General features: G+C 35.1%; 1 protein-coding gene across 3 annotated transcripts in view; it reads left to right on the top strand.

Annotated features, from left to right (window-relative positions):
* VPS13B (vacuolar protein sorting 13 homolog B) overlaps positions 1–23,381 on the top strand; it is a 741,629-nt gene that overhangs the window by 205,351 nt on the left and 512,897 nt on the right. For all 3 annotated transcript variants that reach the window (XM_078072177.1, XM_078072178.1, XM_078072179.1), the window contains one exon: positions 22,689–22,823. In XM_078072177.1, the coding sequence (XP_077928303.1) occupies positions 22,689–22,823 (135 nt within the window). The remainder of the gene's footprint in view (positions 1–22,688; positions 22,824–23,381) is intronic.

Raw genomic sequence — 23,381 nt, 5'->3', positions numbered from 1 at the left:
ATAACTGCCAACTGTATCTGGTTTAAAAACCTTTTCATCCCTCTATAAAAACACCCATACCCTTTATGTAGTCACTCTTCACTCCCTCCTCTGCCCCATCTCCTGGTAACTTCTAATTGCTTTCTATTTCTGTGGTTTACCTATTCTGGACATACCATATAAGAGCAATCATGTAATATGTTTTGGGGTTGGCTTTTTTCTCTCAGCAGAATACTCAGGAGATTTAAGTTGATGTGTGTATCAATAGTTTATTTTCATTGCATCGCATTCCATGGTATAGATACCTCACGGTTTGTTTAGCTGTATAGCCATTGAAGGACATACGGGTTGTTTCCAGCTTTTGGCTATTACTTATAAAGGTGCTGTGAACATTTTGTGTACTCGTTTTTGTGTGAACATAAGTTTTCATTTCTCTGGGATAAATATTCAGGAATGTGGTTGTTGGGCTATATGGAAGTTTCATGTTTAGTTTTGAAAGAAGCTGCCAAACTGTTTTCAGGAGTGGCTGAACCATTTTATATTCCCACCAGCAATGTCTGAGTGATCCATTTTTTCCATATACACATCAGGATTTGATTTTGTCACTATTTCATTTTAGCTGGTTGGGTAGGTGGGTAGTGATACCTTATTGTGGTTGTAATTTCTGTTTCCTTGATAGCAATACAAATGATGTTGAATATCTTTTTAGATGCTTATTTGCTATCTGTATGTCCCTTCAATGAAATGGATGTTTATGTTTTAGCCCATTTTCTAACTGGGTTGTTTGTGTTTTTACTGTTGAGTTTTGAGAGTTCTTTATATATTCTAAATACTAGTCCTTTGTCAGATGTGTGGTTTACAGATATCTTCTCTCAGTCTGTAGCTTGCCTTTTCTTAAAAAGGTGTTACCCAAAGCAAAATTTCTAGTTTGTTTGTTTTTTTAGATTTTATTTATTTTTATGAGAGAGAGAGAGAGCACGAGCAGGGGTGGGGTGTGGCGGTTAGAGGGAGAGGGAGAAGCAGACTCCCTGCTGAGCAGAGAGCCCAATGCAGGGCTCCATCCCAGGCCCCTGAGATCATGACCTGAGCCGAAGGCAGACGCTTAACCGACTGAGCAACCCAGGTGCCCCAAAATTTCTCATTTTAGTGAAAACCCAATTTTTCCTTTATGGATGGTGCTTTTGTTGTTAAGGAACTCTTTGCCTCTCACTAGATTGCACATATTTTCTCCTGTCTTTTTTTTTTTCTCCTGAATTTTGTAGTTTTACATTTACACTTAAGCCCATGATTCAATTTGACATTTTTTAAAATAAGATATTAGATCTAGGTTGAGGTTCATTTATTTTGCCTTTGGATGTCCACCTATTCCAGCACTATTTGTTGAAAAGGCTGTCTTTCTTTCATTGAGTTGCATTTGCAGCTTTGTCAAAAAGTGTTTGGCATATGCGTGTATTTCTAGATTCTCCACTCAGTTTTACTGATCTATGTATGTATTTTCACACAAATACTGTATAGTCTTGATTACTGTAGCTATATAATAAATCTTGAAATTAGTAGACTGATTCTTCCCACTTGCTTCTTTTTGGAATTGTTTTCAGCTATTCTAGTTTATTTGCCTTTCCATAAATATTGTTGAGTCTCCTAGTCTATGAACACTGAATGTCTCTTCATTTATGTAGATCATTGGTTTCTTACACCAGCATTTTATAGTTTTCAGCATATAAGTCCAAATACTTTAATTTTACTCCAATGTATTTCATTTTATTCAGTGATTAGAAATGTTACTGTATTTTTAATTTAGTATGCACATATATTCATTGCTAGTATATATAAATGCATTTTTCTATTTTTGTTTTATATCCCACATTCTTTTTTTTTTTTTTTTTAAAGATTTTATTTATTTATTTGAGACAGAGAGAATGAGAGAGAGAGAGCACGTGAGAGGGGGGAGGGTCAGAGGGAGAAGCAGGGTCCCTGCTCGGCAGGGAGCCTGATGCGGGACTCGATCCAGGGACTCCAGGATCATGACCTGAGCCGAAGGCAGTCGCTTAACCAACTGAGCCACCCAGGCGCCCTATATCCCACATTCTTAAGAACTTATTCTGGAAGTTTAAAAAAATACTCCTTGGGCTTTTTATACTTAGTTATATCAACTGGACAAGGGATAGGTTTTATTTTTGTTTTTTTTCCTTTTCCCATTTATATGCCTCTTATTTCTCTTTCTTCTCTTGTTGCGCTGGCTAGAACTTCCAGCAGTTTGTTGAATAACAGCAGTGAGAGCTGGCATCCTTGGCTTTCTTCCAATCTTAGTGCAAAAGCATTTAGTCTTTCACCAGTAAGTACTTTTAGGTATTTTTGTAGATGTTCTTTCTCATGTTAAGGAAGTTGCTCTCTTTTCCTATTTCCCAGAAAGTTTTTATTGGGAATGGATGTTGAATTTTGTCAGATGTGTTTTCTGCATCAATAGATATCTTCTTGATTTTTCTCCTTTAGATTGTTCATATTGTAGATTCCGTTGATTTTCCAATATTGAACTAAATATCCATTCCTGGAATAAACCCTACTTGATCATTGTATATTATTTATATTTATACTCATACAAACTCATTGCTGAATTCCATTTTCTAATATTTTGTTAAGTATTTTCACATGTATATTGATAAGGAATATTTGTATGTAGTTTTCCTTTTTTGTGATATCTTTGTTTTTTGGAATCAAGATAATTCTGACTTCATAAAATGAAATGGGAAGTGTTTTTTCCTCTTCTGTGTCCTGGAAGAGATTGTATGGAAGGGATATTAATTCCCCTTAAAAGGTTTGGTGTAATTCTCCATCTGTTCCTGGAGTTTCACTTTTTGATAGGGTTTTGTTTGTTTCTTGATTTATTGATCCACATCATCAAAGTTGTTAAAGTATTGTTTATGGTATTTTCTTATTAATTTTTTGATGTTTTCAGAGTTGGTAGTGATATCCCATTTCATTCTTGATATTGGCTATTCATAACTTTTTTGTTTTTGTTTTCTTTGTTAGTCTTGCTAGTGGTTTGTCACTTTTATTGATTTTTTTAAAATAAATTTTTTAAAATAAATTTCATTGACTTCTGCTATCCTTATTATATTCTACCTCTGATTGTTTTGGGTTTATTTTGTTCTTCTTTTTCTACATTTTTGAGGTGAGAGCCTAGGATATTGACTTGAGACTTTTACTTTTCTAATGTGTCCATTTAGCGCTGTTAAATTCCCTCTCTGTACTGCTTTAGTTGTGTTCTACAGATTTTGTTATGTTGTATTTTCATTCAGTTCAGTGTATGTGTTTTATTTCCCTGAGTATTCCTCTTTGACTTGTGGAATATCTGGATCGGTTTAACTTCCAAATATTTGGAGATTTTCCTATTATCTTTTTCTTATTGATTTCTAATTTGAGTCTGTTGTGGTCAGTGAACAAAGTCTGTTGACTTTAATTCTTGTAAATTTGTTGAGGTTTCTTTATGGCTCAGAATAATATGATCTGTTGTGTTATATGTTCTTTAGGGTGTTGAAAAGAATGTATATTCTGTTCTATAATATCAAGAAGAGCTTATTGGTTGATAGTGTTTTTGACATCTTCTATATCTTTGTTGATATTCTGTCCAGTTTTTCTGTTGGTTGAAAAAGGTTGAAAGAGGTGTTGAAGTCTCCAACTAGAATTGTGAGTTTATCTTTTTATCACCTATGAGTTATAGTTTTTGTAGCTATGTTGTTGGTTTCATACACTTTTAGGATTGCTATGTCTTTTTGGAGTATCTACTCTGGTAATTTTTGTTTTTTTTTTTTTTTGTTCTCTTATATCTCGTTTATCTGACCTTAATAAAACCATTCCTGCTTTTTTAAAAAATTGAGATTAAATTCACATGATATATAATATTTAGTCACTTTAAAGTGTGCGATTGAGGGTTTTTTAAATTATATTTGTAATGTTTGCAACCATCACCAGCGTCTAATTTTAGACTATATTTTATCACTCAAAAAGAAACCCCATATCCATTGATAGTCACTTCCCATTCCTACTTACTTTTGCCCCAGGCAACTTTTAATCTGTGTCTCTGGATTTACCTATTCTCAACATTTCCAAAAGTGCAATCATGCAATATGTGACCTTTTATGACTTATTTCAGTTAACATGTTTTCAAAGGTGATTCATGTTGTAGCATGTATCAGTACTTCATTTGTTTTTGTGGCTGAATAATATTTCATAATACTGGTACTCTGCGTTTTGTGTATCCATTCATTGGTAGGTGGGCATCTGAGTTTCCACTTTTTGACTATTAACAACAATGCTGTTATGAGCAAACTTATATGTGGACATACATTTTCCGTTCTCTGTGTACTTACCCAAGAGTGGAATTCCTGGGTGATATGTTATCTCTATGTTTAACTTTTTTGATGAGTTGCCAAATTGTTTTCTACAGCAGCTGTATGATTTTACATTCCCACCAGCAATGTATGAGAGTTCCAGTTTTTCTACATCCTTGCCAATACTCGTTATTGTCTCTCTCTCTTTTTTAATAGCCATACTAGTTGGTGTGAGGTGGTATTTTAGTGTGTTCTACTTTCTTTTGAGTAATATTTATGCTATCTACCTTCTTCTGCACTTTCACTTTCAACTTGCCCACATTATTGTATTTGAAATAAGTTTCTTTTAGACAGCATATAGTTGAATTATATTTTTAATCCAGTCTGCCAATCTTGTCTTTTAATTGCTAGATTAGGACCATTTACATTTAATGTAACTATTGGTAGGTTAGGCCTTAAGTCTGACATTTTAGTTGTTTGTTTTTGCTTTTTGTTGGATGTTTTTAATTTGTTTTTCTTTTTTCACCTTCGTGTTGACTACTTGAACAGTATTTAGAATTCCATTTTCATTTATGTGTAGTTATTTTGAGTAAATCTTGTGAAGCTTTTTAAAGTCATTGTCGTAGGTGTACATTTCATATATCTAACTTATTACAGTCTAATGGTATCAGTTTTTCAGTTCAAGTGATGAATAGAAACCATACTCACCTTTATGTTTCTTTATTCTCCCCTATTTATAATATAGTTGTCTTAAATATTTCCTCTGTGTATATTGAGAACCACATTAAAGATTTTTACTTTTGCTTCAACATGAAACACAGTTTAGAAAACTCAAGAAAATAAGGAAAGTATTAATTTTACCCTGTTTTTGCTAATTTCGATTTCCTTTTTTCTAATATTCCGAAGTTCTTTATCTTATTCTGTTAGGTCAACTTATGTTAACGTTCTATTAGGGTAGATCTGCTACCGAAAATTTTATTGCTTTAGGACTGAAAGTTCTAAACTTAAAAGTTCTAAGTTAATACTTAACAAAATATCACAAAGTTTCTTAGTTTTCCTTCATTTGAAGATGTCTGGTTTTCCCCTTCCGTCCTGAAGGATATTTTCAGCAGTTGAAAAATGTGCCACTTCCTACGGGCCTTTATGGTTTCTAATGAAAAAGCTGCTGTCATTTGATTTGTTTCTTCTGTATGGGTAAGGTATTGTTTCTCTTTTGCTCAAAGATTTTTCTCCCCCTGTCTTTAGTTTTCAAAAGTTTATCTATAATGTGTGTTTTTATTTCTTTGACTCTGGGGTTAACTCAGCTTTTTAATTTCAGGTTTATGTCTTTTGCCAAATTTGGACAGTTTTTAGCTATTATTTCTTCAAGTACTTTTTCAGCTCTACTTTTCTCCTCTGGGACTCTGATGACATGAATGTTAGATTTTGTGTTAGGGTCCCACAGGTTCCTGAGATTCATTTATTTTTTCTATTTTCTCCTTAGTTCAGATGAAGTAATTTGTATTGTTTTGTCTTCCAGTTTAGTGATTCTTCTCCATTCTGGTATTGAACCCACCCACTGAGTTTCTTATTTCTGTTACTGCATTTTCCAATTCTAAAATATCTGTTTTGTTCCCTTTTTATGTCATTTTCCTTTTCTTCTCCTCTAACTGTAACTTTTTGTTTCTTTGTTAGGTATTTCTAACTTTTTAAAAGATTTATTTATTTTGAGAGAGAGTGAATGTGAGCAGGGGAGGGGCAGAAGGAGGGAGAGAATCTTAAGCAGACTCCTCGCTGAGCATGAGGCCTGATGTAGGGCTCAGTTTCATGACCCTGAGATCATCACTTGAGCAGAAACCAAGAGCCAGATGCTCAATGAGCTGAGTCACCCAGGTTCCCCTAGATCTTTCTATTTTCATTTGTTTCAAGTGTACTTATAATTGCTTACTGAAATATTGTTATGATGGATGTTTAAAGGCTTTTGTCAGATAGTTCTAATGTCTTCTATCATCTTAGCGGACTCTATTAATTGTCTTTTTTCATTCAGTTTTGGATCTTGGTTTTTGGCATAAGTCATTCTCAGTTGAAACCTGGATATTTTGGATATTGTTTTCTGAGACTCTGGATCTTATTTAAACTTCTGTTTTATCTGGCTTCATCTGATAATGCTCCAGCAATGGAAGGGGACATATGCCCTTGTTACAGCTGGGTGGGCATGGAAGCCCAGGTATTCCGCTTGGTTTCCATTGGTATCTAAGGCTGGGGGTGTGGGTGGTGAGGGGTTGGGGGGCAGTTCTTGTAACTTCTGGCCCAAGGTGGGAATTCTGGCTCTCATTTAGACCTCCATTGATACCTTTCAGTCTTGGAGTAGTTGGATTGCCTCATTACTCTTCTCATGAGATTTGTGCTGACCCAGGTGATGGTGGTGGCTCATTATTGCTGGGGGATGATGAAAGTCCTAATTCTCTAGTAGGTCTCCTTGACATTTCCCTAGCTGGAAGATTGAGGGTGCCTCCTTATTGCCAAGTTGGGTTTGAAGTCCAGGTTACCAATTAAGTTTTATTGTATGCTACCCCAGTGAGGGGTATTGGAGGTTCCTTGTTTTAGAGCATGTTGAAGGTGGAAGTCTAGACTTCCCATTGACCTTTCCTGGTGTTGGTGTTGGTGCATGTGGGACTATAGTTTTTTGCTGTGGTGTTTGGCTAGAGTAGAATAGTTGTTGTCTAAAAATTTTCTGTCTTGCTGGGATCTCCCTTTCAGGTCCTTTAGCTTGGGAAAACTGGCTTTTTGCGGGGAGGTTTAATGTCTCTACCTATTGGCATTTCTGGGTTGCTGTGTTCTCCAAGTTTGGGTTATTTATTTATTTATGAGAGCACATGGGTGGCCAGGGCGTGGGGGTGGAGAGGAAGCAGACTCCCCACTGAGCAGGGAGCACGACTTGGGACTCCATCCCAGGACCCTGAGATTGTGACCTGAGTTGAAGGCAGACACTTAACCGGCTGAGCCACCCAGGCACCTCAGGTCTGGGATATATATTAGGCAAAAACATAACCTGTGCACCTCACCACTGTTTCTTTGTTTGGGTCCTGAGGTGTCCCTAACTGGTCTGCCATTTTTTTTTTCCTGCCTTTCAGTGTCATCTTCTCTCTCTAGCATTAGAAATAGAGAAAAGTCTATGCTATCCTATCTTCCTGGAAGTAGAACTAGTTTATTTCTATAATGAATTAAGAAGTATCTTTTAAAAATCTTAATTGTTACTTTTTTATTAGAATAAGAGTGAATGTGACCTTGAGAATCTTCTGTTTGTTGATGGTATAATTTTTTTTTTTCCTTTCTTCTTCGTCTTTTTTTTTTTTTTTTTTTTAGCTTAACCATACCCCAGCTATGTAACATGATATTTTACTCTGAATTTGGCTCTAGTAAAAACATTTGTTCTTTGGGTATGTGACTGGCACTGATTCATGAATAACTTCAAACTCAGTTTATTTGTAGGTTAGTTATTTCTATTATTTCTATTTCTTTTATTATTATTTCTATTATTTCTTTCCCTGCACATATCTTTTAAATATACATTTTTTAGAGTCCTGATGTATTCCACCATTTTATTTGTATATTTAGGTTATTTATTGGAAAATCTTAGTGATATATTTAAACTTACACATTGTATTCTATTCTCTTGGATACCATTTATAAGTTGGATATATATACCAAATTAGGAGGATGTTTTTGTTGCCTCCTGATTTTACCTACAGTGATTACAGAGCATTATTTGTCTTTAGTATTTAAGTGTAAAACCTTAAAGTTTCCGAACTTAGTCAATTTTTAGATTATATATGAAGTTTTACAAAATTTGATTTTTCTACATTAATGGTAATTTCTGTGTAATTTCTAATATTTTTTCATGTGTAGTTTTCACATAGTTGTAACCATACTGCATGTATCATTTTATGTTCCATTTGATTTAACAGTTCTTAATAAGTACATTTTATATACTTAAACATCAGATAACACAGGTTTTTAATAATAATGAGTTATTGATATTTCATAATGCACCTAACAGTTCTCTTCTTCTATTGCATCTAAGTGTTTTCTGGTTTTTGCTGATGTAATTAATATTGCTAAAAACACTTTTTCCCTTTTTTAGTTATTTTTTTGCAATAAACTCCAAGGAATGAGTAATTTGGTGGTGGATTATAAATTAAAAAAAAAATAACATATACTATGTATTGCTTTCCCAAGTAATTCCATAAATACATAATATAACTGGTAATGAAGGGTAATGATTATTTTAATAAAGCCTTAACAGCATTAAATATTGTAGACTGCACATACAAGTGATGCTTTACTTTTCCTTTAATTCACTTTAGTTATAGCAAAATTGATCTTTTGTCCTATATCTTTCCATTATTTGTATTTCCTCTTAGATGAATTTGCTTTTGTATTCTTTATCATTCACTGATTCATGGATTCATTTATTCAATTATCTAAGTGCTTTTTTAAGTGATTCGTTAAGCTTTTAGTGTATTTGTCAAAGAACTTTTGAAAGTTTGTGTAAACTCTTTGGCTTCTCCCTGTGAATATTTGTACAGTCAAAATAGAAACATGTTAAAGTGTCAAAGAGGGCCATCTTGACGTTCATTTGTAACAATAAATTTTCCCACAGATTTTGTGTATAGACACACCTCAGAAAAATTGCAGGTTTGGCCCAGACCCTGACAACAAAGCTAGTCAAATGAAATATTGGTTTTCCAGTTCATGTAAAAGTTATGTTTATAGTATATTGTAGTCTGTTAGGTGTGCAATAGCCTTATGTCTAAAAATATATACTTTAATTAAAAAATACTTTATTGCTTAAAAAAAAAAAAGTGAGCATCATCTGAGCTTTCAGCGAGTTTGTAATCTTTTTGCTGGTGGAGGGTCTTGCCATGATGTTGATGGCTGCTGACTGATCCGGGTGATGGTTGTGAAGGTTGAAGTGGCTGTGGCAATTTCTTAAAATAAGACAACAATGAAGTTTGCCACATTGATTGACTCTTCCTTTCATGAACGATTTCTCTGTAGCATGCAATGCTGTTTGATAGCATTTTACCCACAGTAGAACTTCTTTCAAAAGTGGAGTCAATCTTTTCAAACCGTGCTGCTGCTTTATCAACCAAGTTTATGTAGTATTCTAAATCCTTTGTTGTCATTTCAATAATCTCTACAGCATTTCACCAGGTTTATATTTCATTTTAGGAAACCGCTTTTTTGGCTCATCCATAAGAAGCAACTCCTCATCCATTAGTTGTATCATGAGATTGCCACAATTCAGTCACATCTTTGGGCTCCATTTCTAATTCTAGTTCTTCTCCCTATTTCAACCATATCTGCCATTATTTCCTCCATTGAAGTCTTGAACCCCTTAAAGTCATCCATGAGGGCTGGAATTAACTTCTTTCAAACTCGTGTTAAAGTTGGTATTTTGGCCCCTCCCATGAATCATGATGGGATTCTTAATGGCATCTAGAATGGTCAGTCTTTCCAGAAGGTTTTCTTTTTGCCCAGATCCATCAGATGAATCACTATCTATGGCAGCCGTAGCCTTTTGAAATGTATTTCTTAAATGATAAGACTTGAAAAGTTGAAATTATTCATTGATCCGTGGGCTGCAGAATTGGTAATTTGTTTGTTGGCTTGAAAATAACCATCTTGTACATCTCCAACAGAACTCTTGGGTGACCACGTACATTGTCAATGAGCAGTAATATTTAGTAAGGCATTTTTTCCGGAGCAGTAGGTCTCAACGCTGGGCTTAAAATATTCAATAAACCATGTTATAAACAGATACACAGTCATCTAGGCTTTGTTGTCTTATTTTTTTTAGAATGGCAAATGAACATTGGCTTCAACTTAAAGTCTCCAGCTACATTAAGCCCTAACAAAAGAGTCAGCCTGTCCTTTGAAGCTTTAAAGCCAGGTATTCACTTCTCCTTTATAGTTGTGAAATCCTTACATGGCATCTTCTTCCAATAAAGACTGTTTTTACATTTAAATCTGTTGTTTAGTGTGCCACCTTCGTTAATTATTTAACTGGATCTTCTGGATAACTTGATGGAGCTTCTACATCAGCACTTCTTTATGGAGGTGGCTTCTTTCCTTAAACGTCATGAACCAACCTCTGCTAGCTTCAGGTTTTTCTTCTGCAGCTTCCTCACCTCTCTTGCCTTCAAATAATTGAAGACAGTTAAGGCCTTGCCCTGGATTAGGCTTTGGCTTAGGGAGTGCTGTGCTGGCTTGGTCTTCTGTGTAGAACATTAAAAATCTTTATCCGTTTCAGCAATAAGGCTGTATCATTTGTGTGTTCACTGGGGTAGCACATTTACAACTTGGCTAACTGTTTGGCACAAGAGGCCTAACTTCTGGCCTGTCTTGGCTTTTGACGTGCCTTCCTTGATAAGCTTAATCATATCTAGCCTTTGATTTAAAGTGAGAGACATGTGACTCTTTCTTTCACTTGACCACCTAGACACTGTTGTAGGTTATTAGTTGGCCTAATTTCAATATTGTGTCTCAGGGAATAGGGAGGGCCAAGGAGAGGGCGAGAGATGGAGAATGGCTGATCAGTGGAACAGTTGGAATGCACACAACATTTATTAAGTTAACTATCTTATATGGGTATGGTTTTTGGTGCCGCACAACAACTGCAGTGGTAACATCAAAGATCCCTGATCACAGACCACCATAACAAATATAATAATAATGAAAAAGGTTTAAAATATTTTGAGAATTACCAAATGTGATACAGAGACACGAAGTGAGCAAATGCTGTTGGGAAAAATGGCACCGATAGACTTCCTTGAAGCAGGGCTGCCACAAACCTTCAGTTTGTTAAAAAAAAAAAAAGCACATAATCTGTGAAGCACATAGAGGAATAAAACAAGGTACCTGTAGTTATATAGTCAGTGATCTTACCTATTGTTATCGTTATTACCTTTATGAATATGGTACTTGCAGTAGGTGGCCCTTTGAATGAGTGGTGTCCACACTGACCATCTGTTTGCTAGCCTCGTTGTGACATTGTGTTTAGAGAGACAGTATTCCAGAAGTGTGAAACATTATTCCCGGTTTCTTCTTTTGGGTAGCTCCTTTGTCATAGCTTAGGTGGTATTTTCTTAAGACTCTCCAGACTGGTTCAGTTCTTTCCTTTCTTATGTTTTCATAGCACTCCATACTTCCCAGTTTGGGCATTTTGCACAATATTAAGTAGTTATTTGTGTAGTTACTGGTTTAATGACCAGATAATGCTTTTCTCACTAGATTTTGGATTTCAATGGAGAAAATTCTAAAATGGTCTTGTCTACCCCTGTAATTCCAGATTGTGCTTGGTATATAGTAGTATATAGTAAAAACTTAATTAAGTGAATGAATGAATGAATGAATGAGATACGTGAGTCAAACTTAGTGGGTGCATGAGGGACCATAAGTAGATGATCATGCTTAGGTGCAGACAAAACTTGTATTCTTAAGCCAGGATGATTGACTTCCACAGGAGACAGTCCAGTTATATGCAGTAGATCTTTGATTTTATCACAGATTGGAGGTCAGTGATTGAAGTGGCAAGACTGAATCTTGGTTGCATGCCGTCAGAGTTCTTATGGTAAAGGAATAGCTTGTCAGGATCAAAGTTTCATAGTGGTGAGGTAATTAGCTTGGCAATTTTACCTTGTGGTGTAATTGAGAGTGCCTTATGGCAGAATATGAATTAACTAAGGAAAGAAGAATGACCTTGTCCTTCATTGAGTGAGTGAATGTTGTATTTAATTTTATTCTGGTGTTGCCCTTTACCAATTCCCTTTAAAGACATATACACTCATACGCATGCGCGCATGCTCACACACGGTATTTCCTTAATTTAAAAGATAGTTTTGCTCTTTACTATGACCTCTTTTACTTTGCCAGCTAGTCATTTAACATCCTTAAACATGTTAAAAAAATTTTTTTAAATGCTTGCCACAATTTCCCTCTTGTGTTTATAATAAAGTGTCTTAAAATAGACTCTGGGCTTCCTGTGTGGTATATTTAAATGATCTCATTTCATTTTTGTTTAATGCCTGCATAGTTGCTTTGTTTTTTTCTTAATTGTGACTAAGAGTGATGGCTTCTTCTCCCCCTTCCCACTTTGACTGTCAGAATATGGAGTTTAATATAATATGGCTTTTGCATAGTAGTCTTGCTTTGGATGAAATCTTGTAGAGAAAATTCATTTATAAGCTACATTTATTTACTTTGTAAACATATGGTGTATCTATCATGACATGACTTCTGTGCTTGGCAGCATGGCATACTAGTTAACCTGAAAACCTTTCCTCAGCAAAGGTGGATTAATATATAATATGCTGGATAATATATAACACTTATAATTCTAAGTGAATTGCTGAACCTGCACAAAAAAAAAAAAAAGAAAGGAGGAAACTGAGAACCAGAGTTGGAAGTAGGCACTTAAGCTTTGTCCAAATGGGCTGTGGCAAATTCAGTTATCAGTGGACTTGGTTTTTAATCACCAAAAGTGGGTGAGACAAGAAGGGAGGAAATGGGAAGTGATGTCCATTTCCATAAGCTTATAACTTCTGAGTAGAAAGGTGGACTGTTTCGAAAATATGCCCCACTTTTTTTTTTTATTTTTAAGATTTTTATTTATTTATTTGACAGGGAGAGACACAGCGAGAGAGGGAACACAAGCGGGGGAGTGGGAGAAGGAGAAGCAGGCTTCCCGCGGAGCAGGGAGCCCGATGTGGGGCTCGATCCCAGGACCCTGGGATCATGACCTGAGCCGAAGGCAGACGCTTAACGACTGAGCCACCCAGGCGCCACCTGCCCCACTCTTAATTTAACAAAGAAACTTCTTAGTTTTGGCCTTGATGGGGAGGAGGGGAGGGCATTTTCCCTGAGAATTTGTAACCACAGTCCTGTCATCACTCAGATTTTAGTTTCTTGTGCGGTCTAGGAACCATCAAGACAACAAGTTAACTTAAAATTTATGATCCTGGTTGGACTGTTTACATCTCTGGGTATCTAGTAGTAAACACAGATATTTGCTGTGGCATATACCTTCAACTAGGGCAACATATCTGAAGGAGAAAGCCTTGTGAAACGTAAACTCAGAATCTGGAATTACCACGAACTTGAAAATAATCCACCAAGAGCAAGAGTTAGCAGAGACCCCCAGTGACCAATTTAGATTCCAAGAATTTCAGATAATGTAATTATTGGAAATAGTATAAAATGGCTGTTTAAAAGTATCAAAGAAGCAAAAGATGGCATTGAAAATATAGAAGAGATATAGTCAATAAAAGCTAGAGAATTTCAAAAAGAAAAAGTCTTTCTAGGTCAGAAGTCACTGAATGGATTAAATAGTAGATTAGACACAGCCAAAGACACTATTAGTGAACTTGAAGGTGGATATAAAGAAATTATCCAGAATGCAGCAGTGAAAATAGAGATGAAAATGTGAGATACAGGTAAGTAAATCTGGACAGTTAGGATGAGATGATTCTATATATGTCTAATAAGATTCTTGGGAGGAGAAACTTGGGAGAGAGGCAATATTTAGAGACTTTTTTTTTTACTCCACAAAATTGGTAAAAGATGTGAATCTTCAGATTTAAGAATCATAAATCCCAAACAAGATAAATAAATCTTTAGGTGGATACATTGTTGTGAAACCCTGCTGTGCTAAAGGCAAACATAAATATTTAAAAGCAACCCAAAGGAGAAGAAATTAATGATACGATCTGCCAACATTAATGTTAATTTTTTAGTTTCCCATACTTGAGGCACTGTGCTGAGCTATTTGAAGTTCTCTTCAATTAGGCCCATACAGTCCAGTGATCCTCCCTTTTCCAACCAAAATAAGTTACTGAATCTTCTTGTCAGACTATATCCAGAAGTTGTAAGTTTCTCAATACTTTAACCAGGCTCTGCCCCCTTCCAAATGAAAAGATTTCTTTTTCTAGTTCCTTATACCTAGAAATGTCCAAATTCCCACACCTGTAATCATAACAGAGCAATCAACATTAAGTATGTAAACTTGAAGAGAAGCAGGTTAATTCTAAATAATGCAGATTAGTATTCTAAGAAGGTATGCATCTAAATAGTATGACAAAGATAGGTTGGAGGGAGACTGATTCATAGTTTTAGAGTTAGAAGCAAATTTTATTTTATTAATCTTTATATTAAGAATTATGTCATAAACTTGGTGACAGAAGTGTATTGTGTTAAATTAAGGCATCTCTTTTCATCATTCTTTGAGTATGAAGTTGAGTCTGGTCATATGTTTATTTGCCATTGTTGATGTTAAAAAAAGTTAATCAGAGAAGCAGGTCTGTAGACGTGTTGGTCAGTAAATTCTTTTTGCTGATAATTCTAGCAGTATGGACTGGGAGGGATTGCTGAGATCCAAGTGAGGATGGAACAAAAGCTCTTGGTTCGGACTCTGAGAAACAAACTGAGGGTTCTGGAGGGGAGGAGGGTGGGGGATGGGTTAGCCTGGTGATGGGTATTAAAGAGGGCATGTACTGAATGGAGCACTGGGTGTTATACGCAAACAATGAATCATGGAACACTACATCAAAAACTAATGATGTAATGTATGGTGACTAACATAACATAATGAAATAAAATTTTAAAAAAAGTAAGCTCTTGCTGTAGAGGACCTTGTGTTTTGTTCCTTGTGAATATTTAAAGTTCACCTCTGTCACCTAATTATCACTGGTCACTACGCTTTTGAGATTGCGTTTTTTTTCTTCATGCTGTTTAATTGGGTATGGTTCAATGGTTTTATTTTATGTTCTGTTGAAAATATTAAGTGATTTTTACCCAGACATTTTGGCTTAACTTAGCCCTGGAATGTCACTTCCTTTGCTTTCCCATGTTAAAAACAACAAAATCATTATCAACAACAATTAAAAAACTTGACCACTATCTTTTAAATGTTGCTGTTTCCTATTGGCTTATCTTATCAGAGGGAGCCATTTGCACGCAGTCTTTGTCACCTGTTGAGACTTAGCTGTACACGGAAAGCTGGTTGGTTCTCTCTTGCTCTTGCCTCCCTGGCCACTGCTGTCCAGACTTCTACTTTCTTCTCAGCTGATCAGTCTTTCTCTAATTTCATTTTCTCCCTTTATTCTTACCCTGAAAGGATAAATGCTTACCTTTTACTATAATATCAGCTATTTGGGAGCTCTTTCATCATGTTTTTATGTTTTACTTAAATTACATGTTTAAGTAAAAAATTACATTATTTTGTGTAATGTTTTTTTAATAGTTCTGCTAAAATGGCTATCCCGTCAGTGCATATTTTAAAAGAATTTTCCTTTGCCCTCTTTTAGAAACCTTTATTATTGTTTTACTATCCTGTTATTTTATTATTTTTGTGTATCTAGCATGAGTCCTGGCTGCTTGAGTGTCCTGAATAACATTTTATTTTATTTTATTTAAATTAGAGTTAATTGCTTGCTATTTCCACCTTCATTATCCTGGCTCCACCAGGATAATGCAGGATAATCTCCCTATTTCAGATCAGCTGATTAGCAAGCTTAATTCCACCTGCAACCTTAAATCTCCTTTGCCATATGAGGTAACATACAGTATTCACAAGTCTTGGGATTAGGATGTGGACATCTTTGGTGGGGGGAGGCAGGTAGCCTTATTGTGCCTACCAAAGAGGTTTTAGCTTTTAGGGCTGACACTCACTGACTGTCTCCATCTTTAGTCTTTTCCCCTAAATTATCTAAGTAGATCACAAGCTTTGCTTAAATTTATATTCAGTATTAATATATTATGACCATGTATGGATGAATTATAATATACTACCATTAAATAATTTTTTTCTTGTGCAACTTTTATTCTAGGAGTTAATAACTGCCCTATTAAAATTTGAGTAGTGTTCTATGTAGTTATTATTAATTCCCAAAAACTTTTTTTTTTAAAGATTTTATTTATTTATTAGAGAGAGAGAGCACAAGCAGGGGGAGGGGCAGAGGGAGAGGGAGAGACAGACTCCCCGCTGAGCATGGAGCCCGATGCGGGGCTCCATCCCAGGACCCCAGGATCATGACCTGAGGTGAAGGCAGACACTTAACTGACTGAGCCACCCAGGCGCCCCTCATTCCCCAAAACTCTTATAGAAACATGTCTTCTCTCAGTAGTTCCAATACATGAGATAGTTTTAATTTTTGTAGTTATTATTCTTTTAGTGCACTTTTTTCCTGTTTCAATTTCTATTTGTTTCTAATCCTGCCGTAAAGCTATCTTGAAGTTTTCTGTTACCAAATTGTCCTGGGTATTCTCTTTTCTCTTATGTTAGATCCCCTGTTTCTTGGATCACATATGTGATTCTTTCCTGATTTACTCCCTGATTTTGGTGGAGCACGATTTTGTAGTTATCTTTCCAGCAGAGAAAGTAAACTTTTTTCAGATCTGGCATGTCTGATGAATCTTTCTTCTACCTTCATATGTGACTGATAGTTTGGCTGTCTATAGATTTGTAGGTTGGGAATAAATTTTGTACAGAATTTTAAAACCATTACTTTATTGTCTCCTTGTTTTCCAGTGTTGCTGTTGAGGAGTTTGACGCCATTCTAATTGTATATTGTATATTTGCATGTCATCTGTTTCTGTTTTTATGCATATTTATTTATTTTTTATCTATCTTGGAAGCTCTTAGGAGCTTCTCTTTCAGGTGTTGGGTTTCTGTGTGTATGCTTTTTCATTTGTTGTGCTGGATTTACGGTACACCTTTTTAATTAGAAACTCTTGTTCTATAGTTTGGGGAAATCATCTTGAATTATTTCTTTGATTATTTTCTCCATTTTATTTAATAGTCTTTTTGAAATTTTTGGTTTTCAGATATTTGATTGTTTATGCTGGTCCTTTGATTTTATTGTCATTTCTCTCCCATTTTCAATCTCTTGGGATTTTATGTTTTAATATATGATAAATTTCCTTAACTCTATTTTCCAATTTTTCTATTTAAGGAGAATTAACATCATGTTTTTAATTTCTAAGGGCTATTTTTTTCTTTGAAAAAAATTTTTAAAGATTTATTTATTTGAGAGAGAGAATATGAGAGGGAGCATGAACTGGGGGGAACGGCAGAGGAAAAGGAAGAAGCAGACTCCCCCACTGAGTAGGGAGCCAGACGCAGTGCTCCATCCCAGGACCCATGAGATCATGACCTGCGCTGAAGGCAGACACTTAACTGACTGAGTCACCTAGGCACCCCTTCCTTGGAAATTTTAACTAAACATCTTGTTTTTGTTGTAGTATCTTCTGTACTCTCTCTGAGGATAGCAATTATTATTACTAAGATTTTTGTTTTTGGCATCATTTGGTTACCCTGTTTCTTTTCTGTGTTTTTTAATCTCTAATTCTTATAGTGATTGCCACATGATATCTGGTGGTCCATATTTAGAGTAAAATACTAAATCTGTGTGTAAGGTTGGAGCTTATTGAGTTGCTGGTGTCGTTGTAGGGGAATTGAACACTACTTATTTTTTTGTTGGGGGATAGTTATCAGTATCTCTGGTTCCTTTTTCTTGGACTGGCCAGTTTCTACTGAGAGAAATCCTTCCATTTCCTTCCTGAAGGTTATAAGCCTGTCATTCAGAGTTCTTAGTAAGGAAAAGAAGATCTCATCATCTAATACATAAACTCCATGTAGATTTTTAGACAATCTCCTGTTTTTAACATGTACCCTTTTCTTTGGTTGTATCCCGTAGTCCAAAATCCTTTTGGTTTAACCTCTCCATAGTGAACCCAGAGTCTTTTGCCAGGGTGAGTGTGGGGAAGTTGCCTGACTCTGTGGATTAAGGGAAGGGATCTGTGGCCATTTGATAGACTCTCAGTCTTTTTAGCCTCATCTGCATTCCTACCCTCTGAACTGCCTGGCTTCTGTAATTTTTAATTTTTCAAGGCTTACTGCAGATCAACTTGTTCCTTAATAGAATAGAGAAAAGTACCTGTGGGAAATTAACAAAGTCATCTCGTTTCTACTTGTTCATCAAATATTCCTCTTCCAAAATTTTGATGCTAGCTCGTGCCTCCTTGAGAGTTGCTTATTCAGTTCTTGTCTTTTCATTTTCCTTTCTTAGTGGGTCTAAGGCCCTAAAAACTTTTAACAGTCTTTTAGTGGTGTTAATAGAACACAGGTAAAACCTACATGGGCTTTGACTCCTTAATTTTTTACTTAGATATATATATAGATATGCAGGTCATTCTCATTAGTTTATCTTTTAATAATTACAAGAGTGATCATAAGCTGATTATTGAACACTGGAGAGTTGACACTAAGGGTTAAGGTCTCAGAGAGGATGGAAGAATTATGGCAGGCCAGAAAGTTGGTGGAAAAAGAATCAGAATTAAGGATGTACCACAGGACTAGGAATATGTGTTAGGAGTTGATATTTTCCAGAAAAGTACTACAAGGAGAAGAAATAACAGTGCATTATTTTATATTAAATTCTATTATAAAAATTCGGTGTTTTTAGATTATTTCATTGATAGTGTGTACAATGTAAAATTATATTTCAGTTGCAGTGTCTTAGAAATTCCTTCTTATCTTCTAGTGGACTATGACTGCAGCATTTGAGCAAGTGTATGTGTGAGTGCTTTGCAGAGGGAGCATTTCAAATGTTAGACACTGTCATCATCTTTGTGATTGGCCTGTTGACTCATGTCAGCTGACTGTACATCTTACCAGAATATTGCACTCTTCTCTAAAATAAGTTCTTTGTAAAGTTGAGCTGTTTTCTCATTTAACTACAGTACTTTGAGCAGTAACCACAATACTTTGGCCTCCCCGTGTAACAATAATAAATAGTGGCGTGCCTTAAGCTACCTAATTACTTAGCTGCGTAATTACTGCTGCCTCTATCCAAAGCCATGCTTTTTTAGTTTGAGAACTTTTGCTCTTTTAGTGTCACCATGTTGCAGGAGATCTCCTTTCACACTGTCAGGAAGCAGCATTCACGTAGGACACAATATGAATGATGCTACTCCTTTCTGCTTTCCTAGAGCTTACGTTTGGGCATTTTACAAATTTTGGTTTGAAGGTGGAGTGGAAAGAAACCAAGATTATTTTTCATTAAGGCTTTTTTTTTTTTTTTTTAAAGGGGGTCCTGGCTGGCTCAGTCAGTAGAGCCTACGACTCTTGATCTCAGGGTCGTGAGTTTGTGCCCCACATTGGTGTAGAGAATACTTAAATAAATAAACTTAAAAAATTTTTAAAAAGCACTTTTTTTTTTTTAAGAACGTGTGCAGGTTCACAGTAAAATTGAGGAGAAGTTGGTTCCCATATATGCCGTGACCCACACATGCACAGCTACCCCAATATTAGCATCTCCCACCAGAGTGGCTTTTATTACAATGGATGAACATACACTCACATATTATAATCACCCAAAGTTCATAGTTTAAATTAACAAGTTGTTTTTTTTTTTACTAGCAGCTTTTCTCCACTGTTGAAGTCCATCAAGAGATATCTATAATTTATTTTTTTTTAAATCTCGGCTTATGGCATTTAAAACAGATTTCTTCATAAAAAAGCCTTTATGGTGAAATTATGCATAATGATGTTGTAGTTATTTTTTTCCAGATTTTATTTATTTGAGAGAGAGGGACACAAAGATAGCGACAGAGAGCACAAGTGAGCACAAGCGAGGAGGAGAGGGAGAAGCAGGCTGCCCACTGAGCAGGGAGCCCAACGTGGGGCTTGATCCCAGGACGCTGGGATCATGACCTGAGCAGAAGGCAGATACTTAACTGACTGAGCCACCCAGGTGCCCTGATGTTTTAGTAATTAAAACAAGTTTTAAAATACTTAAGAAATGTAATCATAAAAATGTAAACTAAGCTTATGAGAGTCAAAAACGAGATGCTTTGTATGTGTATGTATATGATATTCTTACCAGAAGAGGTTCCAGGAAACTTTTTCTGATAAGACTATTATATATGACATGCATTAGATATTAAAAAGACCTATCATTTGTCAGGGCACTTGGTTCACTCAGCCAGATGAGTATGCCACTCTTGATCTAGGATGGTGAGTTCGAGCCCCACTTAGGGTTTAGAGATTACTTACATAAATAAACATTAAAAAAAGATCTACCATTTGTGATTCAAGATAGAGTCCTAAATGTTGTAAACTGTACAAGAAGTAGTGTTATAAAATAATTTAGAAACAAAGCTATTTTGGCCTGTTCATATTCTTTTGCGTTTACATCTACCAGAAACTATTTCAATTCTTTTCATTCTGAACAATATCAGCAACCCTTGAAAGAATCTTTCAGTAGTAGCTCTTGTCTGCTGATCTCTATTTAGGTTTTATATATACTTTGAAAAATTGGCAGAGAATGGAAGTCTCACTGTGGGGCTTGAGGGCTGGGGGGGAAGGTATCATTCCATTTTATATTCTTCTCATCACCTAACATAATGATTAGAGCAGGGTAAATTATCCAGTGAATATAACTTCCTACAACTGCAGTAGATGTTAAATATGTAGGATTGCTCAGTTTCCTTTCTTATAAGGAGAATTGTGATCCGGTCTTGTCACTTTCTGACTTGAGACTTGGCAAAACCCTACTTCTCTAGGTATTGGTTTTCCCATATATAAAATGGAATAGTAATGGTCATCTTGGGGTTTTGTTTTCTTTTGGAGATAAATAAAATAATAAACTAGACCCTAGTGATTGACAGTAAGTGCTCACTGAATGTTAGGTGCTGTGATAAGTAGTACTACTGTTAAAACTGTTACTACTATGACTATGTTTATGTAAATATTGTTGTCATCATTTAATTTTATGAGATACTGCTTTAGATTTTTGAGTCATGGATTTTGAGGATCTGATAAAAATCTAATTATCACCATAGAATACTGTACAAATACACAACATTTTAGACTCTTGCTCTGGGGATAATAGGTACCACTTCAAATGGAAACAATAGAGGTGGTGAATATTGGAAAATAGCAACCAATCAATACACATTTATGTAATGACCACATAGAAATTAGTAAATTAATAGACCCTTCTGAAGTGAGCATTAGTATGCGAGAGGGTGTTTCTTAAAATGATGTTTTTTTTTAATCATTTACAAATCACATAGTGTGTTGGTTAAACTGCAGATTCCTGGGCCACACCTCAGGAAGATGCTTGGAGGATTATGGGACTTCTCGAACATACTAAAATTGAGATGGACGATTTCAGAGTAATGTTTAACGTATCTGTCATAGAAAGTTTATGGTTTTCTTAATTATTCATACATGTTCTACTTAGAGTTTTGGATATGAAGGATAGTATATCAAGAAGGATCAAAATGTGGAATGTGGAAGAGAAGGGAAGTTATGTTGGTGGATGTTGGTGAATATAGACAAAATGAATGGTAAAGTCTTCTCTATCAAATTGTATTAAACGCCCTAGTTCTTTTACTACTGTAGGACTTTGAGCAAAATTTAACTAAACTCCTGCAATCCAATGTATCTTAATCTGGAAATGAGGATAATAAACATTTTTATTACAGCCCCATTGAGAGGATTGAATGAGATAACATGTGTAACACAGAATAAGTCCTCAGTAAGTGTTAGTTGATTAGAGTTCTTCATCATTATCATTTTAGTGGTTTGCAATATTGTCATTCTTAAGGTTCTCCTGCCTGTTTAATTCTCACCTACTGTTCAGGGTCAAAATGAGTTTCTCCCTTTTGAATTAAGTTTTCCCTACCATTTATTTCATGGTAATTATTATAATAATAATTCTGTGCTTCAATGTCCTTCAGCAAGTAGCATATAATAGAGATGTTAATATCTACTTTTTTGTTAATTGATATAGAATACCGTTGATTTCTTTTATCTGCACAGGGTATTTCAGTTTTGCTTATAGGCTATTTCATTTTAACTTAGGAACTGTCTTGTTTATCTCTCCTTATTCACCTGATCAAGGTATTTTGGGGAGTCTGTTTACTCAGAAAGTTTCCTGTTTAAATTAAATGTCTCTGTCTAAATGAAACTCAATTTATAAGTTAAATTTGTTTCAAAAATAAGTATCTTACTCTGCATTTTAAAATATGATTTTTTAAAAGTTTTCCTGTTTTTTAAACAAATATTTGTTTTAAAATATTTACTTGTATTTCTTGAGCTTGACTAATGAAAAGCTGACTGCATAAGTATAGTTATGAGAGTTCAGACTATTTATTTTAAAATTGCATCCTTTCACCTCCTAAATGCTAAACTATGAAACCTAACACAAATACTGTAAGAACATCTGAGGCAGATAATTAAGGTATAATTAAGTTTAAATGCCTTGGTGAAGGAGTATAAAAATTATTTAAATTCAATCGGCTAGTACATTTGCAGTTTTCTTTTATTAGGTGTGAAATCTAAGAATCCCCTGCCAACTCTTGAGGGCTCAATCCAGAATGTTGAATTGAAGTACTGCAGCACATCATTGGTCAAATGTGCCTCTGGGACCATGGGATCAATAAAAATTTGTGCCAAAGCCCCAGGTATGTGCAGCTGGACCGTGTAAAACTTTATTGCCTGTATAGGAGAATTGGCCTTGCATTTTACAAGGAGCGTTACTGAAACAAGAATTTGCTCATTGTTCCTATGAATCAGAGGTTTTAAATTTTTTTATTTTTACTTTAAAATTTTTTTAATTGTGCCAGGATGATACTTCTTTAATAAATTAATTTTTATTTAAGGAAAAAATCTGCATAGTTATGAGAATGGTTATGAGGGAGAACAATTAAAAGTTTACTCGTATATTTTGGGGGGAAAATAGGAAGTATAGATATATATGACACTTAAAATTTAAATTAAAATGTTAGTATAATAAACAGATAACACAACTGTTTTTCAATTTTTGTAATTGACTTCACCTTCCTGCCAATACTTTATTTCATACTATTTTCCATAAACACTTGTAATCTAAGTGTTTTCAGTGCTCCTAAATTTCTAGGTAAATTTAAAGAGGTACAGATTTTGTCGAATATTTAGAATATAGTATGTTCAAGTTCTTTCCTTTTACAATCTCATCTGAACATGTTCTGCATTCATTAGCT

This window comes from Halichoerus grypus, chromosome 5, assembly GCF_964656455.1.
Source record: "Halichoerus grypus chromosome 5, mHalGry1.hap1.1, whole genome shotgun sequence".
NCBI lineage: Eukaryota > Metazoa > Chordata > Mammalia > Carnivora > Phocidae > Halichoerus > Halichoerus grypus.
The sequence above is the reverse complement of the archived record's forward strand: the minus strand, read 5'-3'. Positions and strand labels throughout refer to the sequence as shown.